This window comes from Hibiscus syriacus, unplaced genomic scaffold (genome assembly GCF_006381635.1).
Source record: "Hibiscus syriacus cultivar Baekdansim isolate YM2019G1 unplaced genomic scaffold, ASM638163v2 tig00110893_pilon, whole genome shotgun sequence".
NCBI classification, from domain to species: domain Eukaryota; kingdom Viridiplantae; phylum Streptophyta; class Magnoliopsida; order Malvales; family Malvaceae; genus Hibiscus; species Hibiscus syriacus.
The window spans coordinates 9,619,644-9,643,050 of record NW_024062901.1 but is presented as its reverse complement, the minus strand read 5'-3'; the positions used below and the strand labels follow the sequence as shown (position 1 = coordinate 9,643,050).

At 36.3% G+C, this 23,407-nt stretch overlaps 1 protein-coding gene across 1 annotated transcript; it reads right to left on the bottom strand.

Annotated features, from left to right (window-relative positions):
- Positions 1-14,274: 14,274 nt before the first annotated feature.
- Positions 14,275-15,259, bottom strand: LOC120145690 (tabersonine 16-hydroxylase 2-like). Its single transcript, XM_039159460.1, has 3 exons — positions 15,105-15,259; positions 14,796-14,946; positions 14,275-14,601 (listed from the first exon to the last, which is right to left on the bottom strand). Exons 1-3 carry the CDS (start codon positions 15,257-15,259, stop codon positions 14,275-14,277), a joined length of 633 nt encoding a protein of 210 aa, XP_039015391.1.
- Between the last annotated feature and the right edge of the window lie 8,148 nt (positions 15,260-23,407).

Sequence of the window (23,407 nt, the reverse complement as noted above, 5' to 3'; positions counted from 1 at the left end):
TTGGATACCTGGGTGTAGATTGTAGTCGAATAAATACTCCTAACAGCCTGTAATTCATATTTTGTTTATTAACTTGTACTCTTATCTAGATAGAAGATTAGATAGAAGTTTAACTCATAAATAATATTACTCGTTCATTTATGCCTTATGTTCCTTACTTAGCATGCAGTCTCCTATCTGTTAGAAAGCTTTCTCGTGATTTAAACTGCTACACTAAATTTAATACTAACCTTTGTGAATTTTAGACATTAAATTTAGAGAGTGAAGTTAAATGTATCTTCTTAAGTTATTCCTCTAAAAAAAACTACAAATATTACTCTCTCATTACTTAAAAATTACCTTCTTCGAAAATAAACTCTATCTCTCAATATCCTCACAACAAACAACACCAATAACTTTCAAAATCAAAACTCCTAAAAAAACATCAAACTCTACTCGAAAAATCATGAATTTTATGTCTATACAAGGAGGAAATAAACTAGTGAGAATCTCGAAGATATTACACAACTCAGAATATAGCAATAACTGCCCATATACGTACTCTTACATGAGTCAGAAATGTCACATGAATCATACAAACATTTACTATTTAAAAATCATTTCTTTATTTTAAAACTAATAATCACACAAAATCATAATTTAATATTTAAATATCAAAATTAAATTCAACTCAGATAACATTTTGGGCAGTTCTATACTGTAACATATCTTAAATCAAAACTGTCAAAAAAACTGTCTGATTTGAAAATTGTTTCTATCATAAATAATTACGATTTAATAAACCAATATTCATAATTAATAATGTCCTTTGTAAAACCAAACCTTCAAAACTTAAACAAAAATATCTTAAAGAGACTCGAATCAAAGCAACTACAAACTTCTTTGATATACATGCCACTATCAAATAAATTAATAGACAAGATGTCTTTACTTACTGATTCTGGTGGCATAACTGATTCCTCAAAAATGATACTGATGTGCTCCCTATTTTCTCTTTCTAGCTTGCACCTACGTGTGAAACACTCACACGCTAAGTTTTCACTTAGTGAGGCAACCAAGTAAAATAAAATAAAATATTTAATGTATAAAATAGACAATATATGTATCGTATAAAAACATTAATAAAATAAAACATGTATAAAATCATATGTTAACCGTAATAAGAATTTATTATAAAAATCTGTAATTTAGACTATATTATGTCATTTTAGATTTGTATTTTTCTATTTCAATTCATATCATTGCAAAATTGTACTTTTCTTTTCGAAATCTGATCATTTCAAATCCATATTTTTCTTATTCATATCAGACATTTGCCCACTGTATTATCATGAGAATACGTGGTACACGAGTCAGATAACAAGTGAGTGCGTTATATACAAATTTATTGTCATAACAGATTGCACTGAGTCAATCTTGTACCACTAAGGCACCTAAGTCAGACCACGAGTGACCCATCTTGGTGCCATATAATGCATATATAACGCTAATCAGATGCACCGGACCACTTCACCTCGTGCACCACTAAGGTACACCGAGTCAGACCACGAGTGATCCACACTAGTGCTATATCAAAAATATATTCAAATTTACTCCACCTCATGGCATGCCATTGTACCTCTAACCCTCATTTTTATACAATGGGCTTTGTTCTAAATCAATTACTAATTTGCATATAAAACCATTCATTCATATAATCGAATATAAAACCATTTATATAAAACCAGATTTGGGCAGTTCATGCCCAAAAATATCTACATGCTATGAAATAAAATACCGAATAAAATAATTCGGGTTATTCAAACCTAAAATCATATAAAAACCATTTGGTAAATCAATATAAAGATATTTCATAAAATAATTCAAATTGTTTCAATCGAAAAGGTTCGAGGTTGGCTCATCGCAAGCCGTCCTCATATTGAATATAAAATAAATAAATTGCACTCACCTGATGCCTCACCAACTTATCCTAAGATCACCTTTATAACCCTCGTATCTAGTTCATTTTAATCTCGATTATAATCACGAACTACTCAATTATCGATTTTCAACATATAAACAATTTACATACATTAGTACTCGTACTATTATAATAAAATTAAATTCGAATTGCAATTCTAAAATTTCGACTAAGGAACATTCAATACTAATTTCTATCCTGAAATTGAAATCAACCTTAACTTAACCAAATTCACTCTTGAACTCTGTTTATTTTTCTTTTTGCTCGTTTTGTTCTCGATTCGAGTCATGATCTACTAAAAAATTAATTATCCGACATAAATAATTTCGAACATATGTTAGTATCTAACCAACTTGTTAAACACTTATTCATATACAATTTGATAAAATACGGCAAATAAATATTTAAATGCTAATTTCTAAAACTAAATCAATTCTACTCAACTCTTGAAAAAATAACCTTCATAGCCTTGAAAATAATAATTCTCAACCTTAAATCACTTAAATTTTCACAATTTAACATTTAACCCACAATAACGCATTTCTTCAAATTAAACCCCCATATTTCAAAACTTGTCAAATTGGTCCTTACTATTCACTTTAATCCCTAACAACCATCATACTCAACTAATTTCACTATATTTCCAAATTAGTACAATAATCTTGCACTTTTGCAATTTCATCACTAACTTTCCAAAACCTTGCAATTTAATCCCTAGGAATTACTCAACTTCCAAATCAACCAAATTCAACATTTCATCATTCCAACTATAATTTCCGGCATAGTACCTTACTTTTTCAACATTTACTTTACAATCCTCCAATTTCTCAAAATTTGCAAAAAGATTCTCTAAGATTAACATTGATCCAAATTGATCCAAAACTTAATCCAAACCTTATGAAACCATTATTCTATCTAGTTTAAACCCACAATAATTTTTTATACAAATTTTACTATTTTTTCTCCATTGCTGAAAGTTTTGGATACTTTCCTTAATGGTCTCCAACTTTGATTTAAGCTTGGTTTCATCACCTACAACTCATTTCCATTCATTCTAATCATTCTCATAACAAAAACAAATCAAAATCAACATTTCTTCATTCAAACCCAGCATGACTGAATGCTTTCAACTTAGTCCCTTAATAATTTTTAATCAATTTTTATGTTTGTTTATGCTTCCATAATACTCCCTACATCAAAATCCAATCTTATTTCATTGATTTCTCACTTCCCCTTCATCCACCATAAAAACCCATTTTCACATTTCAACATGAAACAAGGCAATACTTATACCAATTTGTAGAGAATTTAGTGAGGAACAATTTCTTATTTCTCACTTAAGTCCTAATTCTAATTAAAATGGCTCAAAACTTGAAAAAAAAGAAGAGAGCTTTGCTTACCTTAGCTATGAAGGGCGTCCAGCAGCGGGAGAAGAAGACACAGTTTTCGTGAGTTTTCCTTGCAAATATCTCTGATATGGGCCTTTTAGATTAATTAAAAATTCATTGTGGCCCAAATGTCAAAATTGCCATTAATGATTATCTTATTTACCCCATGCCTTCCTTTTATCTCCAATTTTATAATCTTAAATAAATATAAAAAAATCCCACTTACCAATTTTACTCTTTGCCCTTTCAACTTTATAAAAATCCAATTTAGTCACTAAATTCCACTATTTCATTAAAACATGATAAATTCTTTTAATCTGACTGATCCGGTTAAAATTCTTCATATTAAAAATACTAAAACAAAATTTCTAACCTCATACTACCATCCTTCAAATTTTTGTAAATTTTTTATTCAAATAAGATATCTGCTTATTTTACTAAACTTTACCGATTAATAACGTTTTCTACAAATTTCAGATAAAAAATCTGACAGCATAAAAATTACCTATCCATTTATGGGACCAAAATATATAACTATTTAAAATTACACTTTAGGTCCCTAAATGTTTCTAAATTTATACTTTAGCCACCAACTTTCAAAATTTGCATTTTAGTCGTGTGTTGAAATTTTTGGGGTATTACAATTCTTCCCTTTAAGAAAATTCATCATCGATTTTTCCACACGCACTTGGTTCAACGATCATTGTATCACCTTCCAAACATCATTCATAATCTTATGTAATTATTCTAAACCTGTACGTATTGCAAGGAACCTTATTCAGTTAACAATACTTGAATTCTAGTACTTCACTTCTTACGCTAACATTCTTATAACTTCTTTTTGTAACCAAACTCCTTCAAATTGTAATCTCCTTTCGTATAGCAACACAGAGAAGATCTAAACCAAACCTTTCGACTCTTAACTTTTCTTATTATCGAAATCGAAGTACCTTTCCTCTTCAGTAACACTTTATCCTTAAACTGATACTTATTTTCTCTCTTTTTCTTCCAATCCGATTGAACTCTTTGGTAACTAATTACTACTTTAAGGCAAATCAAAGAAATCCTCATTAAACAATCTTTATTGATGTGATTCATTTTCCCATTCTAATCGTGGAGGTTAATCATTTTATCGATCGTGATTGTTTCCTATATAATCTTTCCTTTTCTCAACTCTATTTCTCAATCATCATAATGTTGAAATCTTTCCGAGCCTTTTTGAATCATTAACTTTAACCAACCATCTATTAGGGCCTAACAACGAAAATATCTAATATGTAACTGAAATTATTCTAAATCCTTGATAGCGACTTATACACTATCTATCCTTGCCTTTGAGACCCCAAAACATTTAACCATCACTTTATATTCAGAGATCAATTCTAATCCAACATTCTTCTAAATTGATATCCTTTTTTCCAATTGAGTGAATTGTGATCTCATCTCAATTTACTCTTCACCCGTTGATATAACATTCCTTTTGCAGTATGAAGAAAATTTCGTACGACACTAACCTTTCTTGAACGGTAAACTAAAGTTTCCTCTAGTTTATTCAAATTAAAAACGATCTCGATATTCCTTTCTGAATTATCAAATAATATCACTAACACTGACATTTCTCGTTATATCATTACACTTTCGAATTTACTCGTATACTATCTCACATTAATTAAAAAAATTAACATTATTCATCTAATCACTTAGTCAACAAGGTCAACAATTCAGACATCCTAGTGACATGTATATGCTTTTGAAACTTTTTCTCTTCTGTTTAGGCCGAGAATCATATTGATGATTCCGATCTTTTTATTATCTAGAGAAAGGAGTAGAAAGTGCACAAGTCATCCTATTCAAATGAATGGGAAGACCATCTGAGCAGGCTCAATTGAGACATAGCTTTGCTACAAGAAATAGCATCACGAGGTAACTTTAGCTTCTTCTCCCTTTGAGATCAATTTTACTAATATTTTGATTCTGATTGTAACAACAATTTATGTGTTAAACTATTAAAATATATATTGATCCACGAATGACGGAAAAAGAGTTACATCTCTCCTTCCTTTATGAGGTGCATCAAAATTTATGGTTAGATGTTGTTTGTCGAATTCCAAATATAAGTATCTTTTCTGGCCCAAGTTTGTGGTATTCAAATATTACAATATTTTTTCCCAAACTGAAAACAGTTTCTCTCTCTTTCATTTTCTCTCTTCGTTTATCGTTTTAGTTTTTCTTTGATTTGTCGACTCCTAGGCCGCCGTTTACGTCACCACCGGAACAAATGTGCTCTTCTTGTCATCGCTGTTCATCTGGCGATCTCTGTTTTTTCATCATCATCAGCGTTAGCTTTTTCGGAGGAAAAGAAGTTTCGGGTTTCGTTAAAAATCCCATCTCCAACGTTATTTTTCGTAAACGACCATGGTAAGTAACTCCTCAGGCCTTAAAATAATTTTCTGTATTTTTTAATAATTTTTCATACACCGAAAATGCCTTTATGCGCCCCCACACACCGCCATGCGCATGTGAGACTGTTTTGGGCAGTTCAAACAACTGAATCGATCTGCCTGAACCGGTTTTGAACTGCTGACCGAACCAAATTTGACTTTGACAACCGAACTGTTGATTTTGACTCGATCCGTTGACTTTGACCGTACTTTTCCTTTGACCGTTAACTTTTTTGAAGACCTCTAAAATGACATTTTTTCGATATCATGAGTCCGTTTTCGCAGTCCGTTTTCCAAATTCTAACTTGAAAGTCTTGTTTTTGCATATTTTAGTACCTTACAATACAATTATGTTAAATAAATTCTTAATTTTATGATCTTACTTTCTGATATTATGTTATTAAGGTGGTCACATGTCTCTGCACCGCTCCCCAGTAAATTTGAATTAACTTTGTTCAACCCAACTTGATTCCGCACGTTCGACCTGAGATACATGTGAGTGTTATTAACAAAATTATTGGTTGATTCTATTTAAGTATTACTTCAGTTCTTTTACAGTAATATATTATTAGTAGGTTTATGTTCCGCATGACCTAGTACTATTGTTCATGGGAAACATGAAGCTTTGCCATTATAAGTTAGATGGTATAGGTGTGTCCCATGACCTGCTCGATATATTTAATGTTTAATGATATTGTATGACATGATTCTATTGGAACACATGTTTGTAACCTGGTTATATGATTTCTGATTAATGTTGCATCATTATCAACTTATGTATTGGTGTATTTCTCTAATACTGCATGAGTTCCTCTACGGAGGGCATCATCCCCGTCCTGATTCTACATGAGATTATATTTTTGTCATGGTTCTGCATGAGATTTTATCACCGTCCTATTTCTGCATGGGATCCTCTACGGAGGTTGATATCTTCGTTCTATTTCTGATAGTTCTTCCTTAGAGATTAACTCGGGCTCTTCTTCAGAGAGTAATGACCTCATCCTGATTTTTGTTTTCTACTCTAGATCCACTTTGGTTGTCTTAGGTCCCTTTTCAGCAAGTAATGTTTTCCATTCTATTCGTCTATGACAAGAGGTAAAGTTGTAAGAAACTTTGTATGACTTTCTGGTAATAAATATCTAATTTTTCTATTATTTGATTATTTGATATCATGTTTGAAATCTACTTGTTGTATTTAAAGGACACATTGAGCTTTGTAGCTCACTCTGTTTCTGTTGATATTTTCATATTATCCAAATGTGTAACCAGTTTGCCTATTAGAGTAGTTTCGATTTCATACTATGTAAGATTAAGTTTTTTTTTTTTGAATTAAAAGAAAGCCTAAGACTGTAGTCTAAGCATGTCTAGTGGCATCGTCTTGCTGTGCATCGGCTGCTTCTATTCGAAGAAGATCAACAAGCTCATCAGGGGGAGAGTCGAAACGAATCAAACTGAAGTGATTTCAGGAGGCAAGCTTTGCCATCTTATCTGCAATCTTGTTCCCATTCCTGCTTATCCATTGGACCTTTGTTATCCAGCATCCAGACCTTCGTTGCTTCAGGATTGCGCGCACTAGAGGAATATGACTGTCAATGGCAGCACTATCTTCGATCAGCTTGACTGCTTTGCTACAGTTGGATTGTACCAATAATCTAGAAACCCCAAAGCTCCTTGAAATGAGTAAACCTTCATAGATGCTCCAGAGTTCTGCGTGGAGGGCCGATGTTGTCCCTATATTCTTTGTAAAACCTATAATCCAGTCACAAGTGGAGTTGCGAAACACACCACCAATCGAACCTCGCCCATCAAGTGTCGCAACTGCACCATCTGTGTTTAAACACGTCCATCCTCGGGGTGGCGAAGACCATGTTGAAGCAGCACCCTATTGTCTCGGGCGTGCAGTAAGATTTCTGATATTGGTTTCATAGTATTTGGCCCAGCTATAACTACTATGAATGATCGAGTCTGTTTTATAAGTGACGCCCTTAAAAACATAATTGTTCCTTTGTTTCCAAATTAGCCAAATGAGAGCAGTAAAAAAAGAGGACCAAGAGGGATCACCATCGCATAAGGGACGATGTACGTGTATGTTTTGCGTAATCCATGAATGAAGGTCAGTCCCGAAAAAGCTTGAGCAGGCGGATTGGGGCACAATACGCAACTACATGTGTCGGCTTGGTGGGCAGTCACGTAGAACATGAATTACAGTTTCAGTTGTTGCACCACAAGTCGGACATGAATAGTTATTTGTGAGCAGTCGTCTTCCTCGCTCATAATTCGTCATGATTTTTTCTTTTTAAGCGAGCCATTTAAACATGCGAACTCGTTGAGGAGCACTGATTGACCAAATTACCTTACAAATAGAGCTTTTTTCATTCCAGTTACCTTCCATGAGAAAAGTATAAGCTGACTTAATTGTAAAGTTAAGTTCAGGAGTCCATATCCAGATTAGTGTATCGGGTTTATCGTTTCTATCTGGGGGTAGAACACTAATGACGTGAAGTATGGCAGCTGGAATAAGAACTTGAGATAGAGCTGCAACGTCCCAATGGCCATGAACATCAACGAAGTTGTGAATTTTCTGGGTTAAATCAGCATGTATATCATCTCGGGCATAATCTAATAAAGACCCCAAGCTCGACACCCAATTATCATTCCAGAAAGTTATAGAGTTCCCATTACCCACTGACCAAACCAAAAATGAGAGCAATTGTCTCCATATTTTCGATATTCCTCTCTATAATGGGGAACAATTGTGCTTTTCAATCGATATAGGGTGAGCCTCCTGGATTTTATATTTTTGTCTGAGTAGTTTGACCCAGTAAGAGTTTGTCTTCACCATAAGGGAATAGCCAAGCTTCATCATGAAAGCTTTGTTTTGCTTAAGAGGTCGAATAAACCCCAAACCTCCTCGATCAATTGGATTACAAATGGTAGTCCAGTTAACTAGAGAGATTTTCCTGCCAGATTGTTTCGACCCCCAAATAAAACGTCTTGCCGCAATTTCTATCTCATTACAGACCCGTTTAGGGAATGGTATGACTTGCATAAAATAATTCGGAATGGCTGAAAGGATTGATTTTGTCAGAGTAATACGCCATGCAAGCGAAAGGGATCGAGCAACCTATCCATTTAGTTTACTCCTAAACTTGTCAAATATGAAATCAAAATCAGCAATTTTCATACGTCTATGGAGGACCGGAACTCCAAGATACTTCCCCATAGATTCAACTTCTTGGAAACCAAGACATGATAGAATAGAAGATTTCGTGGATATGGTGGTATTAGGCGAGAAGTATATACGCGTCTTCCGTTTACTAACTTTGTGCCCCAAGAAATACCCAAATTCCTTGAGGGTTTTCTCAATGATTTCCGCATGGTGTAGGTCAGCCTTTGCATATAACATAAGATCATCAGCAAAAAATAAATGACTGATGGAGAGACCCTGCCGAGAAAAGTAATAACCCTTCCAATCACCTTCTTCAACACATTTACGGATGCTATGGCCAAGACGTTTCATTGCTAGAACAAAGAGGTATGGAGAAAGTGGGTTACCTTGTCGGATACCCCGTTCTGGTTGGAACGCAGAAGAATTCTCACCATTCCATTGGATTTGCATAGAGGTCGAAGTGATACAGTGCATTATGAGTCGGATAGTGCATGGTGGAAAGCCAGCTTCAGTGAGCGAGTCTTGAATGAACTCCCATCGGAGGCTATCAAAAGCTTTTTCAAGATCCATCTTAATTGCCATCCAACCTTGCTTTGTCTTGAGTTGGCGCATGGAATGGATTACCTCCTGATTTATAATGATGTTTTCAGTGATAGAGCGGCCAGCGACGAAGCTTGTTTGATTCGGCATGATCAGAATAGGCATCACTTGTTTTATGCGACGGACAATAATTTTTGTGATGAGTTTGTACATAACTGTGCATAAGCTGATGGGATGGAAGTCCGCAAAAGTTTCAGGTCCTTCTTTTTTTGAGATTAGAACAAGCACAGTTTTGTTTAGGTCGGCTTCAATGTCACCTCCTGCAAAAACGTTTTTCACCATGCTGCAGACAGATTGACCCACCACGTGCCATTATTATTGGAAAAATTCTACATTGAGGCCATCATGTCTCGGTGCTTTTAGGGGAGCCATATCCTTAAGAGCTTCATAGATTTCCTTTTCATCGGGTTCAATGGACATAGAATCCTTTAAATGAGTCGGAATAGCCGGAAAGTAACCTGAAATTGGAAAATTCCCTACTACGTCCTCATCGCATGCATAGATATTCCTGAAAAAATTAACCGCTTCTTCCTTAAGTTTATTCGTATCAAAGCACCAATCATTTAGAGGAAGTTTAAGGGCCAAGATTCGGCTCTTTTGCTTTCGCTGTAAGGCACTTCTATGGAAGTATTTTGTGTTTCGGTCACCTTGGGTAGCCTAATTTATTCTTGAGCGTTGTTTCCATAGAATTTCCTCTTGATCTAGGAGCTGTTCTAACTCGGTGAGGAGTTCGGTTTCAAGATTGATAAAGAAAGCCAAATGATGTTTATTGAGGCTTTTGTGTATTCCTCGAAGTCTTGCCATAATTATCTTCTCTTTTGTGCCAATATAACCAAACACCGTTTTATTCCATATATCAGCTGCATTAGTAAAAAGGGTGATAGTGTCCGAAAGAGACTCATAGTTTACCCAGTTATCCTTCACCATTCAATTGAAATCATCATGTTGTAACCAGCCAGAGAAATATCTGAATTGAGTCGGGCGAAGGCTAGATGTAGAGCTGCCAACACAAAGGAGAATTGGTCTGTGATCAGACCGCATGCGATGAAGATGATGTATGGATGTTTCAGGATACGATTCATCCCATTTGCTATTACATAAAGCTATGTCAAGACGAGTGTAAGAGAGACCCCGATTCCACGTGAATTCAGGACCTTGGAATCCCATGTCACGGATGCCGAAATCATAAACAAAATCCTGGAAATTTTGCAAGGCCGAGTAGAAATTGCACCATTCATCCGATCCGAAGCAGTGGGTGTGTAATTAAAATCTCCAAACATGATCCAAGGGGAGGTAATATTTCCAGCGAGGGATCGAAGGTGAGGCCATAGTTCTTTTCTCTTTGTTGCATTTGGGCTGGCATATATAATGGTTGCCAAAGTCGAGAACTTGCCATAGGTGGTAGCTATACGGCAGTGGATAAACTGCAAATGATTGAGGAGTATTTCGATATGGATGTTTTCGCGCCAGTATAACAATATGCCTCTTGAAAAACCTACAGCTTCAATGCGGTGAGAGCGATCGAAACCAGTGGCGGCGATGAAAGCATCAGCTCTGCTCCCACTTATCCGGGTTCAAGGATTGTTACTAAATCCGGTTTAAAGTCGTGCAAATATTGCCGAAAAGCCATGAGAAAACGCGGGTGACCACATCCCTATACATTCCAACATATTATTTTAACATCCATAAAGAAATATAAGTATAGAAACCAAATCATTCCTGCATGGGAATCGTTTGGTTGTCAGTGCAAATATTCTGCATGGCATCATCTCGTTGAGCAAGACTAGTAGCATCAACTTATGTTCTTTTAAAAAATGCTTCACTCGATTGAATTTGGTTTATATCGGGTGGTTCTCGTGGTATGGATTTGTGTTGGGTGGTTCCGCACATGGCTTACAAGTTCATGTCATCAATAATGTTTGGATTTGTGTTTTCGGCTAGAACGATGGCCGAATGTTTCGACCTGTCCAGTATTGTAACACGTGGTTCAACATTGCTTTGGCGGGATTGGTTGATGGATTGACCCTAGCTTTCTTTCGAATATCTAACAGTGATCTTGGGGATCATTAGTGGTTTACGGGCAAGAGTAGCCATCTTGTTTTTAGTAGCATGTTGACTGTTGGAGTTGATTTTGCTGGATTGTGCGTGATTAGCTGAAGAAAGAGCATTAGTCGCATGGGAAGCATGAGAGACATTCGGGCCATGAGAAACATGATGAGCATGAGGAGTCTGAGCAGTATTTGGCGTGTGAGTAACTTTATTGGTATATGTAGCTTGGTTATCAAATGCAACAGCAGTAACATCATCGGCTGATTCATAAAGAGGATTAAAACGTGAACCATTGTTCTCCAGATTTTATCCTTTATCCGCTGGAGGTTTTTTACTGCTTTTCCGTTACCTTCGCTCAACAACCATCCATGGTCCAAATGGTTCAGAGCTTTGGTTGGCAGTCGACAATTGTGGCATGAATTTATTTATGATTTTATTACTGATAAATATTTTTTTTAAATGATTTATTAAACAAACTTTCATATGTAAACTATTTTTGAGGTCAGTGTGGTTATCCTGATTCAGTTGTAACTCTTAGGTTAGGTCTAGTGTTATAAAAGTTATCTTGTGTAAATATATAATATTGGAACGACTAACATCAATGGAATAAAATAATAAACATGATCATGGAGGGTTTAAATATTTATAGAAGAGATTTGTAGTACTATGCATATTCCTTCCAACCTAGGATTCTCTTATGCTAACCAAACTACAGTTTTCTTTCAATGTAATGGAGATAGGTTTAAAAAGAACAAAGACATAAATTCCATCTGTAATAATCTGCTGCTTATAGTTCCAACCATCTTAAAATTTCAAGCAGAATTGTGATTAACCCTAAGATTATGAAGAATAAACCATGTTGAAAACATTTTTGATATTTCGATATAACAAATTAAGTTAAATGAATTTTAAGATTTTACAAATGATTTTACAAATTTATATTCGATTCAATTAACCGAATATCAAATTATTACTCCAAGTTTTTCAAGATCAATTTAAATCCTTACTAAATGTGTAAAATTGTGATTTCTACTTAAACTATTTTTGAAACAATTTTCACAAAGTATTTTGAACCAAAAACAAGCCTTAAATCAATTATTCAAAGGCATGCACCGATGCATCAGTCCATGCATCGATGCATCGATGAATTAATTGAACATCGAATGCATTCCATGCACCGATGCACTCTCCATGCATCGATGCACTCTGGATATTTTCAAAACATCGAATGCATTTGATGCATCGATGCACAAGCCATGCATCGATGCACCAGGCTATTTTTCAAACATCGAATGCATTTCATGCATCGATGCACACTTGGTGCACCGATGCATCAAGTGTTCCAACGGTCAAAATATTTGAATTTTACACTGATGCACCGATGCATCCTCCATCATGCATCGATGCATGATACGCTCCACCCAGAAAATTAATTGTTTTCACACTTAAACGGCTCTATTATCCCCACTAATTATCACCAACGTTCAGAATTGATTCAAGGGGTATTTAAACAAGTTCTGGAGCCATTGATCAACAACAAGAAACATCAAGCAACTAGAATCAAGAGAGAATCAAAGATAAAGCATCAAACCTCAAGTTTGAGCATTTCAAGCCTATTCTTCATTCAATATTCATTTTTCTTTCAAGAACACTTTTGTACTCAATTGTATTCATCTTTGAGTGTTCTTTTCTTTGTTCTAGAATTGTGCAAACAATCAACCTTGTGAGGATTTCCTTGTAAGTTTGCAAATTTGTATTGTTCTCTTTGGGAGAGAGTTTTCTCAAGAATTTGGGGTATAATTCTTGAGGGTTTGTAAGGTTACTCTTTGTCCTCAAAAGAAAGACAAATTAGTGAATTTGTGGAAAATCCTTAGTGTGGATAGCTAAGGTAGTGGACGTAGACTTTGGTTGAGAAAGTCGAACCATTCTAAATCGCTGTGCAAATCTTTTCAATTTTCTGCAAAAGCTTCCACAGAAATTTTTATTGCCAATTCACCCCCTCTTGGCCGATTCCGTCAATCGATTAACTCAACAAACCAGACAAAAGACACCTAGCGAAACTGTAATAACCCTATGTACTTCTATGGCTAACAAAGGTTAATTTCAACTGGCATGATTTGCTCAATCCATATTCTAGAATTGCAAACGTAATACTGCAGGAACAAGATTGTTTCAACTCAAACAACGAGTCCCTGTCACCTGAATAACAATGAGCTGAACTAATCTTTTTAACATGTACCAACCACAGGTTACAAGCAAAGGGAACATTATTTGAAAATTCTCTCTAAAACTAGATACACCGAAGATCGCACAGTAATACACTTTAAAGTAGAGTATTGAACGCAAATAACAGCCACCATGCAACAACTACGAAACACATGGTTGTGGGTGGTAAAGAATGGGGACCAGCTTCAATTCTCTTTCTCTTCTAGCAGTAATGCCAAAGGCCTCGTTCATGTCTAGATCCTCATTTTTAAGTCCATTAGGGAGTTTCCAATCAAAATGGTACAATAATTGTGCAAGGACAAGCTCAACAACAGCCATACCGTATGACATGCCAGTACATATCCTCCTTCCAGCACCAAAGGGAATATATTCGAAGTTAGTCCCTTTATTGTCGACTGAACTATCGATGAATCTCTCTGGATTGAACTTGTAGGGTTCATTTCAGTAGTTGGAATCTCTTCCAATTGCCCAAGCATTAACAATCACTTTGGTCTTGGCTGGTATCTCATATCCATTAATCTCACATCTCTCAGTATTTTGTCTTGGAAGTAACACAGGTAGAGGAGGGTGTAATCTTAGAGTTTCCTTGATAACTAACTTCAAGTATTTCAGTTCATGGAGATATGATTCATTGACATCCCCTGTTCCATCATAGACTCGTCTCACCTCAGCTTGTGCTTTTTCCAGGACTCTAGGATTTTTCATCATTTCCGACATTGCCCATTCTGCCATAGTTGAAGATGTCTCAGTTCCAGCTCCAATTATGTCCTGATAAGTAGTTCTACTTGGTTAAACTACAAAACATCTGTGTACAACATTCAAACAACTGAAGAAAGCAAGGTCTTGTATTTGAAAACTAAATAAAGGAACTTCACAATGATCTCACGCTTCAAGTTCTCTGATATTTGAGCATTTTAAATTTACAGGACTTCTAAACACACAAGATACTACTGAGTACTCACCAGGATAACAACTTTGATATTGTCAATTGTCAAGGGAAAATCAAGGCCTCCGTGTTGAGTATCTAGTGAGAAGATAATGAAATCATGTATATTGAATAGAGAAGATGAATTGAGTTCTTGATCTACATCCCTCTCTTCCTTATATACAGCTCTATATAGTTGTTATAGTCTTAACAGACTTTGTAACTAAACATAAACAACCTCAACTAATCATTAATAATAATATTCTAGAATCACTATGCATCATGCACTAGAGCTCGAGCAGTGTAGGAGCACGATCTTTGATGCTCACTAACTTATTATGCTAACACTCTGTGATCCTGGAGATGCAAAAGAACATCAACTAGATCATCTGTTACATCATTGATGTTCTTCGTATTTGCATTACTAGCTTTATGTTCTTCTATAATGCTTTCAAGCATCACTTCTAAGTCGTGGTGCACCCTCTCAAGTTTGACTCTCATCCCACTGATCACAGAAAGCAATTTGAAGGAAGGAAACAGATTGACAATACTAAAACTAGTTGTAAGTTCCACTAGTTTCCTCAGAATTGAAAGGAATGTTTCATGTTGCTTGCATCTTCCACCAATTGCAGTCCTTAAAGTGATGTTATATGATAAGTTGTTTAACAGTTCTCCCAGGTTGATTTCCAATCCTGTACTAGAAAATATGGATCTAAAAAAACTGGATACCTGCTCTTCTCTAATTGATCGGAATGATTATACAAATTTCATACTAAGCAGCTCCAACGTGCAAACTTTCCGAAGCTGCCTCCAATAACCTCCATATGGCCCAAAAACAATATCTGAAAAATTATAAAATACAACTTCTTCAGTAAGGAGATACGACATGTTAGCAAAATTGATATCATGCATTTTCATCACTTCTTTAGCAGCCTCTGGAGAAGAAACAACGTGTGATAATTCACCAAGTTGAAGGTGCATCACGAAACCATGCCTTTTGGCTAGTTCTGGCAAGCAGTGATGGGGAAGAGAGAAAAGTAAGAGGTGCAAGTGACCTATAATAGGCAATTTTCATGGTGCAGGAGGTAGAGTTTGGGGTGAGCCCTTTATTTTGGATCTCATCCGTAGCTTAAACACCATAAAAATGAACACTAGGAAGGCGAAAGACAATGGGAGAAACTTGAGTTGGTAATCCTGGTAGGAAATAAACCGAGTACGAGTAATTTCCCTATAACCAGATTAGTGAGAATGTGAAATAAAAGCGAAAAAATAATACCCGAAATTGATAACGGAGTTCAGCCAATTGTGCTTACGTCTCCGGACTGCTGCAGATTTTTTACTAAGAGAGAAAATTTACATGTGTTTACAAAACACTCACTACTCATAAGAAAACCCTCTAGTATTGGGAGAAAGAAATGATTTTTGGGATTTGGGATGATTTTGAAGCTAAATGAGCTAGGGTATTTATAGTTGAAACTTAGGGACTAATCTTTGAAAATACCCTAAAGTGCAATGACTAAAGTGAATTTACTCATTCCTAATTTCAACAAACATCTAGCAAACTTTACCAAACTTTGAAAAACATTTTTCAAAGAAACATTTACCAAACTTTGAAAACCATTTTCAAAGAAACATTTACCAAACTTTGAAAACCATTTCAAAGTTGGTTGCCAACCTTTGGACTTTTAACAATTTCCCACTTGAAGACTGATTTTAATATGTCTTCACACTTCGATCGATGCAGCAACATTTCTAGTCTTGTTATTCTTGCATGCCAACTGAATCTGAACACAACTTCAGTTTGTCCGTGGTCACCGTCTTTGTCAACATGTCTGCCGGATTTTGAGCTCCGCTAATCTTTTCAAGTTTCAAAATCCCATCTTCCAGAACAGACCGAAATGATATCGCAATTGTATGTGCTTCATCTTGGAATGAAAAGACGGATTCTTTGCTAGATGGATAGCAATTTGACTGTCGTAATTCAAGACATTATTGTCTTGTTTCTTGCCTATCTCTTCCAAGAAACTTTGGAGCCAGACCATCTCCTTGTTGGCTTCCGTAACAGCGATATATTCTGCTTCAGTTGTGGAGAGAGCAACTATCTTCTGTAGTTGAGAAACCCAATTCACTGCAGTACCTCCTAGAGTATAGACATACCCTGTAGTGATTTTTTTGATGTCAACATTTCCGGCTAAGTCAGCATCTACATAGCCTGTCAGTATCGTATCTCCACCTTTGAAACAAAGTGTTTTGTTTGTAGTACCCCGCAAATATCTGAGGATCCATTTGACTGCTTCCCAGTGTACCTTGCCCGGATTATTCATGTACCTGCTAACAGCTCCCACTGCATGAGCAATATCTGGTCTGGTACAAACCATGGCATACATTAGACTTCCAATTGCTGAGGCATATGGCACCTTCACCATGTGTGCACGTTCTTCCTCCGTCTTTGGTGACTGTTCTTTGGAGAGTCTAAAATGAACACCTAAAGGTGTACTTATTGGTTTAACATCTTGCATGTTAAACCTGGAGAGTACTTTGTTGATATACTCAGCCTGTGATAACATCAAAGTCCCCGACTTTGTGTCTCTCTTAATCCTCATCCCAAGAATCTGCTTTGCAGCGCCCAGATCCTTCATAGCAAACTGCTTCGACAATTTTTGCTTCAAGTTTATAATCTCTTGCATGTATGAGCCTACAAAGAGCATGTCATCAACATACAACAATAAAATAATGAAGCTATTGTCGAACCTCTTGATGTAGCAACAATGATATGATTGGCATCTGGTAAAACCACTACTACTCATGAAGCTATCAAACTTCTTGTACAATTGTCTAGGAGCTTGTTTTAAACCATACAAGCTCTTCTTCAACCTGCATACCAGGTTTTTCTTGACTGCCTCTATGAAGCCTTCTGGCTGCCTCATATAGATTTCTTCCTCCAAATCACCATGAAGGAAAACTGTCTTTACATCTAACTGCTCAAGATGTAAATTCTCTGCAGCTACAATTTTCAACACCAGTCTGATTGTGGACAGTTTTACGACTGGAGAGAAAATTTCATTGTAGTCAATACCTTCTTTTTGCTGAAAACCTTTGACAATTAATCTTGATTTGTAGTGTTTGCTCCCATCATGCTCTTCTTTGATCCTGTAAATCCACTTATTGTGGAGCGCTTTCTTGACTGGTGGTAATTCAGCTAATTCCCACGTCTGATTTGACATAAGCGAGTCCATCTCATCTTTCATGGAAGACTCCCACTTGACTGAATCCTCCACTTGCATTGCTTCATCATAGAACTCTGGTTCACCATTGTCAGTCAGCAACAAGTAGTGCAAAGAAGGAGAACACCGTTGGGTTGGTTTAGGAATTCTGGAAGAGCGTCTTAGTTCCGGTGTGCCTGGTTCTTCTTGAACTGCTTCAGGATTGATCTGAACATCATTTCCAGAAATCTCCTCGAACTCAACAAATTCCTTTGTTTCAACTTCGATGTTTGAGCTACTTGATTCTATGGTTGATCTGTCTTTGTACATCACATTCTCATTGAAAATGACATATCTGCTTCTGATAATCTTCCGATTTTCGTAGTCCCAAAACCGGTAACCGAACTCATCACCACCATAATCAACAAAGACACATTTATTGGACTTGGCATCAAGTTTACTGTGTACATAAGAAATACAACCAAACACTCTTAAGTGTGAAAGGTTTATTTCTTTCTTGCTCCAAACTTCCTTTGGTATTCTGCCATCCAAAGGAACCGAGGGCCCATGGTTGATCAAGTAAGCTGCAGTGTTGATAGCTTCAGCCCATAGAAATTTGGGCAATCCGACATGTATCCTCACGCTTCTGGCACGTTCATTCAGAGTTCTGTTCATGCGCTCTGCTATGCCATTATGCTGCGGTGTCATGGGAACTGTTATCTCTATCTTAATCCCATTATTTGTGCAGAAATCTCTGAATCTACGATTTCTGTACTCTTCTCCATTGTCAGACCTCAACCGCTTGACTTTCAGACCAGTCTCATTTTCCACCATGGCCTTCCATTTTCTGAAGGAATCAAAGACTTCTGATTTCTTCTTCAGAAAATAAACCCACACCTTCCTTGTAGAATCATCGATGAAGGTGACATAATATAATGAGCCTGTACGAGATAGAACTGAAGATGGTCCCCATACATCAGTATGAACCAACTCTAACTTTTCAGCCTTGGGTGTCTTACCAATCTTTGCAAAGCTGACTTTCTTTTGTTTGCCAAAGATGCAATCCTCGCATAGTCCGACATCTACATTCTTTAGATCCGGCAGCTTCCCTTTTGAAAAAAGTGTCTTCATCCCTTTCTTGCTCATATGGCCAAGCCTTTGGTGCCATAGGTTTGATTTTCCATCAACATCTGCTGCAGCAATGATATTCTCTAAATTTGATGTTACATAGAGAGTATCAATCTTCTTACCACGAGCAATGACGAGTGCTCCTTTTGTAATCTTCCATTCACAGCCTGAAAAGGTTGTACTATAACCTTCTTCATCAAGCTGTCCTACGGAAATCAAATTTATTTTTAGACCAGAAATATGTCTCACACCTTTCAGCGTTCAGGTGGTCTGGTTTGGCAGCTTTAGTCGGATGTCTCCTCTTCTGACGATCTTCAAGGTTTCATCATCAGCTAGATGAACCTTCCCAAAATCACCACTGACATAGTTCTCCATGATTTCTCGGCATGGGGTGGTGTGGAAAGATGTTCCTGAATCCAAGATCCATGATTCAATCGGACTGTTGACGCTTAGAATCATGGCATCACCTGTATCCTCTGTCACATTGGCAGATTCTTGTGCGCCGATATTTTTCTTCGGTGCCTGACAATCTTTTTTAAAGTGACCCTTCTTGCCGCAATTATAACAGGTAAAATCTTTCTTTCTTGTTCTTAATTTTCCCCTTCTGGATTTGGATCTGCCACGATTTGAATTTCTTTCTGAAGTTCTCTCTCTGGACTCCGTGTGCAAGGCTAAGGAGGTTGATGCTTCACCCGATTCTCTTCGTCGAATTTCTTCACTCAATACCAGATCCCGAACATCGTCGAATTTTAATTTACTATTTCCCGACGAGCTGCTGACTGCTGTAGCAGTAGCATTCCAACTGTCTGGTAGAGATGATAAGAGAATTAAAGCTCGAACTTCATCATCAAATTCAATTTCCACGGAACTCAACTGGGTTGTGATTGTGTTGAGTTCATTTAGGTGTTGAGCCACCGATGCCACTTCTGCCATCCTCAAATTGAACAATCGCCTCATCAAATGAACTTTGTTTGAGGCCGATGGCTTCTCATACATACTGGAGAGAGCCGCCATAAGACCCGCCGTGGTCTTTTCCTTTGCTATGTTGAAAGCAACATTGCAGGACAACGTCAGTCGGATAACTCCGAGGGCTTGTCTGTCGAGAAGAACCCAATCTTCATTCTTCATGCCCTCTGGTTGCTTTCCTGAGAGAGGTTGATATAGATTTTTCTGGTACAGAAAATCTTCAATCTGCATCTTCCAAAAGCCAAAGTTCGCACCATCGAACTTTTCAATTTTCACCTTCCCTTCGTCTGCAGCCATCGCTCCCACTCGAATCTGGCTTCGTTTGGATCGTTTCTGACAATTCTTGCAAACCACCGTGTATTAGAACACCTTCGTCGACAAATTCGTATCGCCGACAAAATTTTACTATTCACAAAATTCACTATTCATGTGAATAGTAACCTCGTAAAAAATTGATAAAATTCACAACCAAAAGCTCTGATACCAATTGGTAGGAAATAAACTGAGTACAAGTAATTTCCCTATAACCAGATTAATGAGAATGCGAAATAAAAGCGGAAAAATAATATCCGAAATTGATAACGGAGTTCAGCCAATTGTGCTTACGTCTCCGGACTGCTGCAGATCTTTTACTAAGAGAGAAAATTTACAGGTGTTTACAAAACACCCACTACTCACAAGAAAACTCTCTAGTATTGGGAGAAATAAATGATTTTTGGGATTTGGGATGATTTTGAAGCTAAATGAGATAGGGTATTTATAGTTGAAACTTAGGGACTAATCTTTGAAAATACCCTAAAGTGCAATGACTAAAGTGAATTTACCCATTCCTATTTTCAACAAACTTTACCAAACTTTGAAAACCATTTTTCAAAGAAACATTTACCAAACTTTGAAAATCATTTTCAAAGAAACATTTACCAAACTTTGAAAACCATTTTCAAAGTTGGTTGCCGACCTTTGGACTTTTAACAAATCCATGGTAGAAACACTAGTGGAGAAAGTGTTGATGAAACGGCATTTCTTATGAATTTATGCAGCATGTGTAATATCGACACATGCATGTGTGTTAAGATTGATTAATCGATCCGTACGAGGACATGAAAAAAAACCTCTTTTTTATAGTATAATATTGGAATGAGGAACATGAATGGAGTAAAATACTAGGCATGACCGTTGTCGGGACATGGAAATCATCGAGATTTGAAGAAGATGAACCAATTGTCCATCAACCATGGAGATTCCTTCTCGTTTTATTCAATATATTTCCACATGCTTCTGATAAAACTTGATTTTAATATTTAGATAAGAGATTTATTTATAATCAATCATATACTTAATCTCTTCCAACCTCCTTTAACTCTCTTATGTGAGATAAGCATAAAAAACAACCTGGGAAGACAATACTCGACTTCTAAAACTGAACTCAACTTCTAAAACTGAAGAGCACACATTCTTCTGAGTAAAAAATTTCAAAGTGAGGCATTGAACAATGAATTTCATCTGTAGTAATCTACATCAAAGGAAAACAATCTTGGTGAATTGCTTTAAAAAATAGAGTATTATCTTGGTAGAGTTAAAAGTATAATGCAAACCCACAATCATATCAGCTGGTAATAATAACAAAGGAAAATTTCTCAGACCTAAAAAAATGGGATTAATGCACTAGATAAGAACAAAGTTCAACCTTTTTTTCTCATATAAACAAAAAAGGAACCTTTTTGGCATATTCTGCAAAATTTTGGACCATAACATCTAACCATTGACCACTCAATACCAACAGAATAGATGGTAATGAAGATATCTCATCATAACTTCTTCCTTCCTTCCTAAGACCTCTATGGAAAATAGTGCAGGATTTGATCCAAAAGGATAAAATACTAAACATTCTTTTAAATTTCAGTACTATGTAACAAGCTAAACTTTATTGAGTTAGTCATTAAAACAACAGAGGTCTCATATTAACAGAAAAACGATTACTGCAATGCACAAGCAATAATCCGAAATCATAGTTCCTACGAGAGCATATGTTATATCGTACTTGCAACAAAGTGGCCTATATAATAACATAATAAAGCCAGCTGAGCATGGTCAATGGGAGAGCCCATCATCTTGGATCTCATCCATAGTTTAAACACCATTAAAATGAATACGAGGAAGGTGAAGCATGACAAAGTTGTCCAAGACTAAAGGGAAAACAGTTCAGGTATTGCTGAAAGCGTTTAATTTCACAAAGTTACCCTTTTTATGGCTATAATATAATATTGGAACGGGAATATGGATGGAGTAAAATAGTAAGCATGATCATGGAGAATCCTTTTCTTCTTGTATCAATATCTTTTCACATGCTTTGATGGAATTTGATTTAAATATCATGGAGATAGGTTGTAGGTGGTGCATCACCGGACCATGCAAGTGGCCTATAAGAGGTACTTTTCATGGTGCAGGAGGTATATTTTTGGGAGAATCCATCATTTAGGATCTCATCCATAGCTTAAACACCATGAAAATGCACACGAGGAAGGTGAAGGCCAATGGGAGCAACTTAACCCTTAACAAAGTTATACAAGACTAAAGAGAAAACAGTTCAGGTATTGCGGAAAGCGTTTAATTTCACAAAGTTGCCCTTTTTATGGCTATACTATATTATTGGAACGGGAACATCCATGGAGTAAAATAGTAATCATGATCACGGAGAATCCTTTTCTTCTTGTATCAATATCTTTTCACATGCCTTAATGAAGAGATTTTCCCTTCCATCCTAGGATTCTTTTATGCTAATCAAACTACAGTTTTCTTTCAATGTAATGAAGATATGTTTAAAAGGAAAAAAGACAAATTCCATCTGTAATAATTTGCTGCTTATAGTTCCAACCATCTTGAAATTTCAAGCAGAACTGTGATTCACCATGAGATTATGAAGAATAAACCCGACAAAAGACACCGTGCAAAACTGTAATAACCCTATGTACTTCTGTGGCTAACAAAGGTTAATTTCAACTGGCATGATTTGCTCAATCCATATTCTAGAATTGCCAACCTAATACTGCTGGAACAAGACTGTTTCAACTCAAACAACGAGTCCCCTGTCACCTGAATAACAATGAACTGAACTAATCTTTTTAACATGCACCAACCACAGGTTACAAGCAAAGGGAACATTATTTGAAAATTCTCTCTAAAACAAGATACACTGGCGATCGCACAGTAATATACTTTAAAGTAGAATATTGAACGCAAATAACAGCTACCATGCAACAACTACGGAACACATGGTTGTGGGCAGTAAGGAATGGGAACCAGCTTCAAATCTCTTTCTCTTCTAACAGTAATGCCAAAGGCTTCATTCATG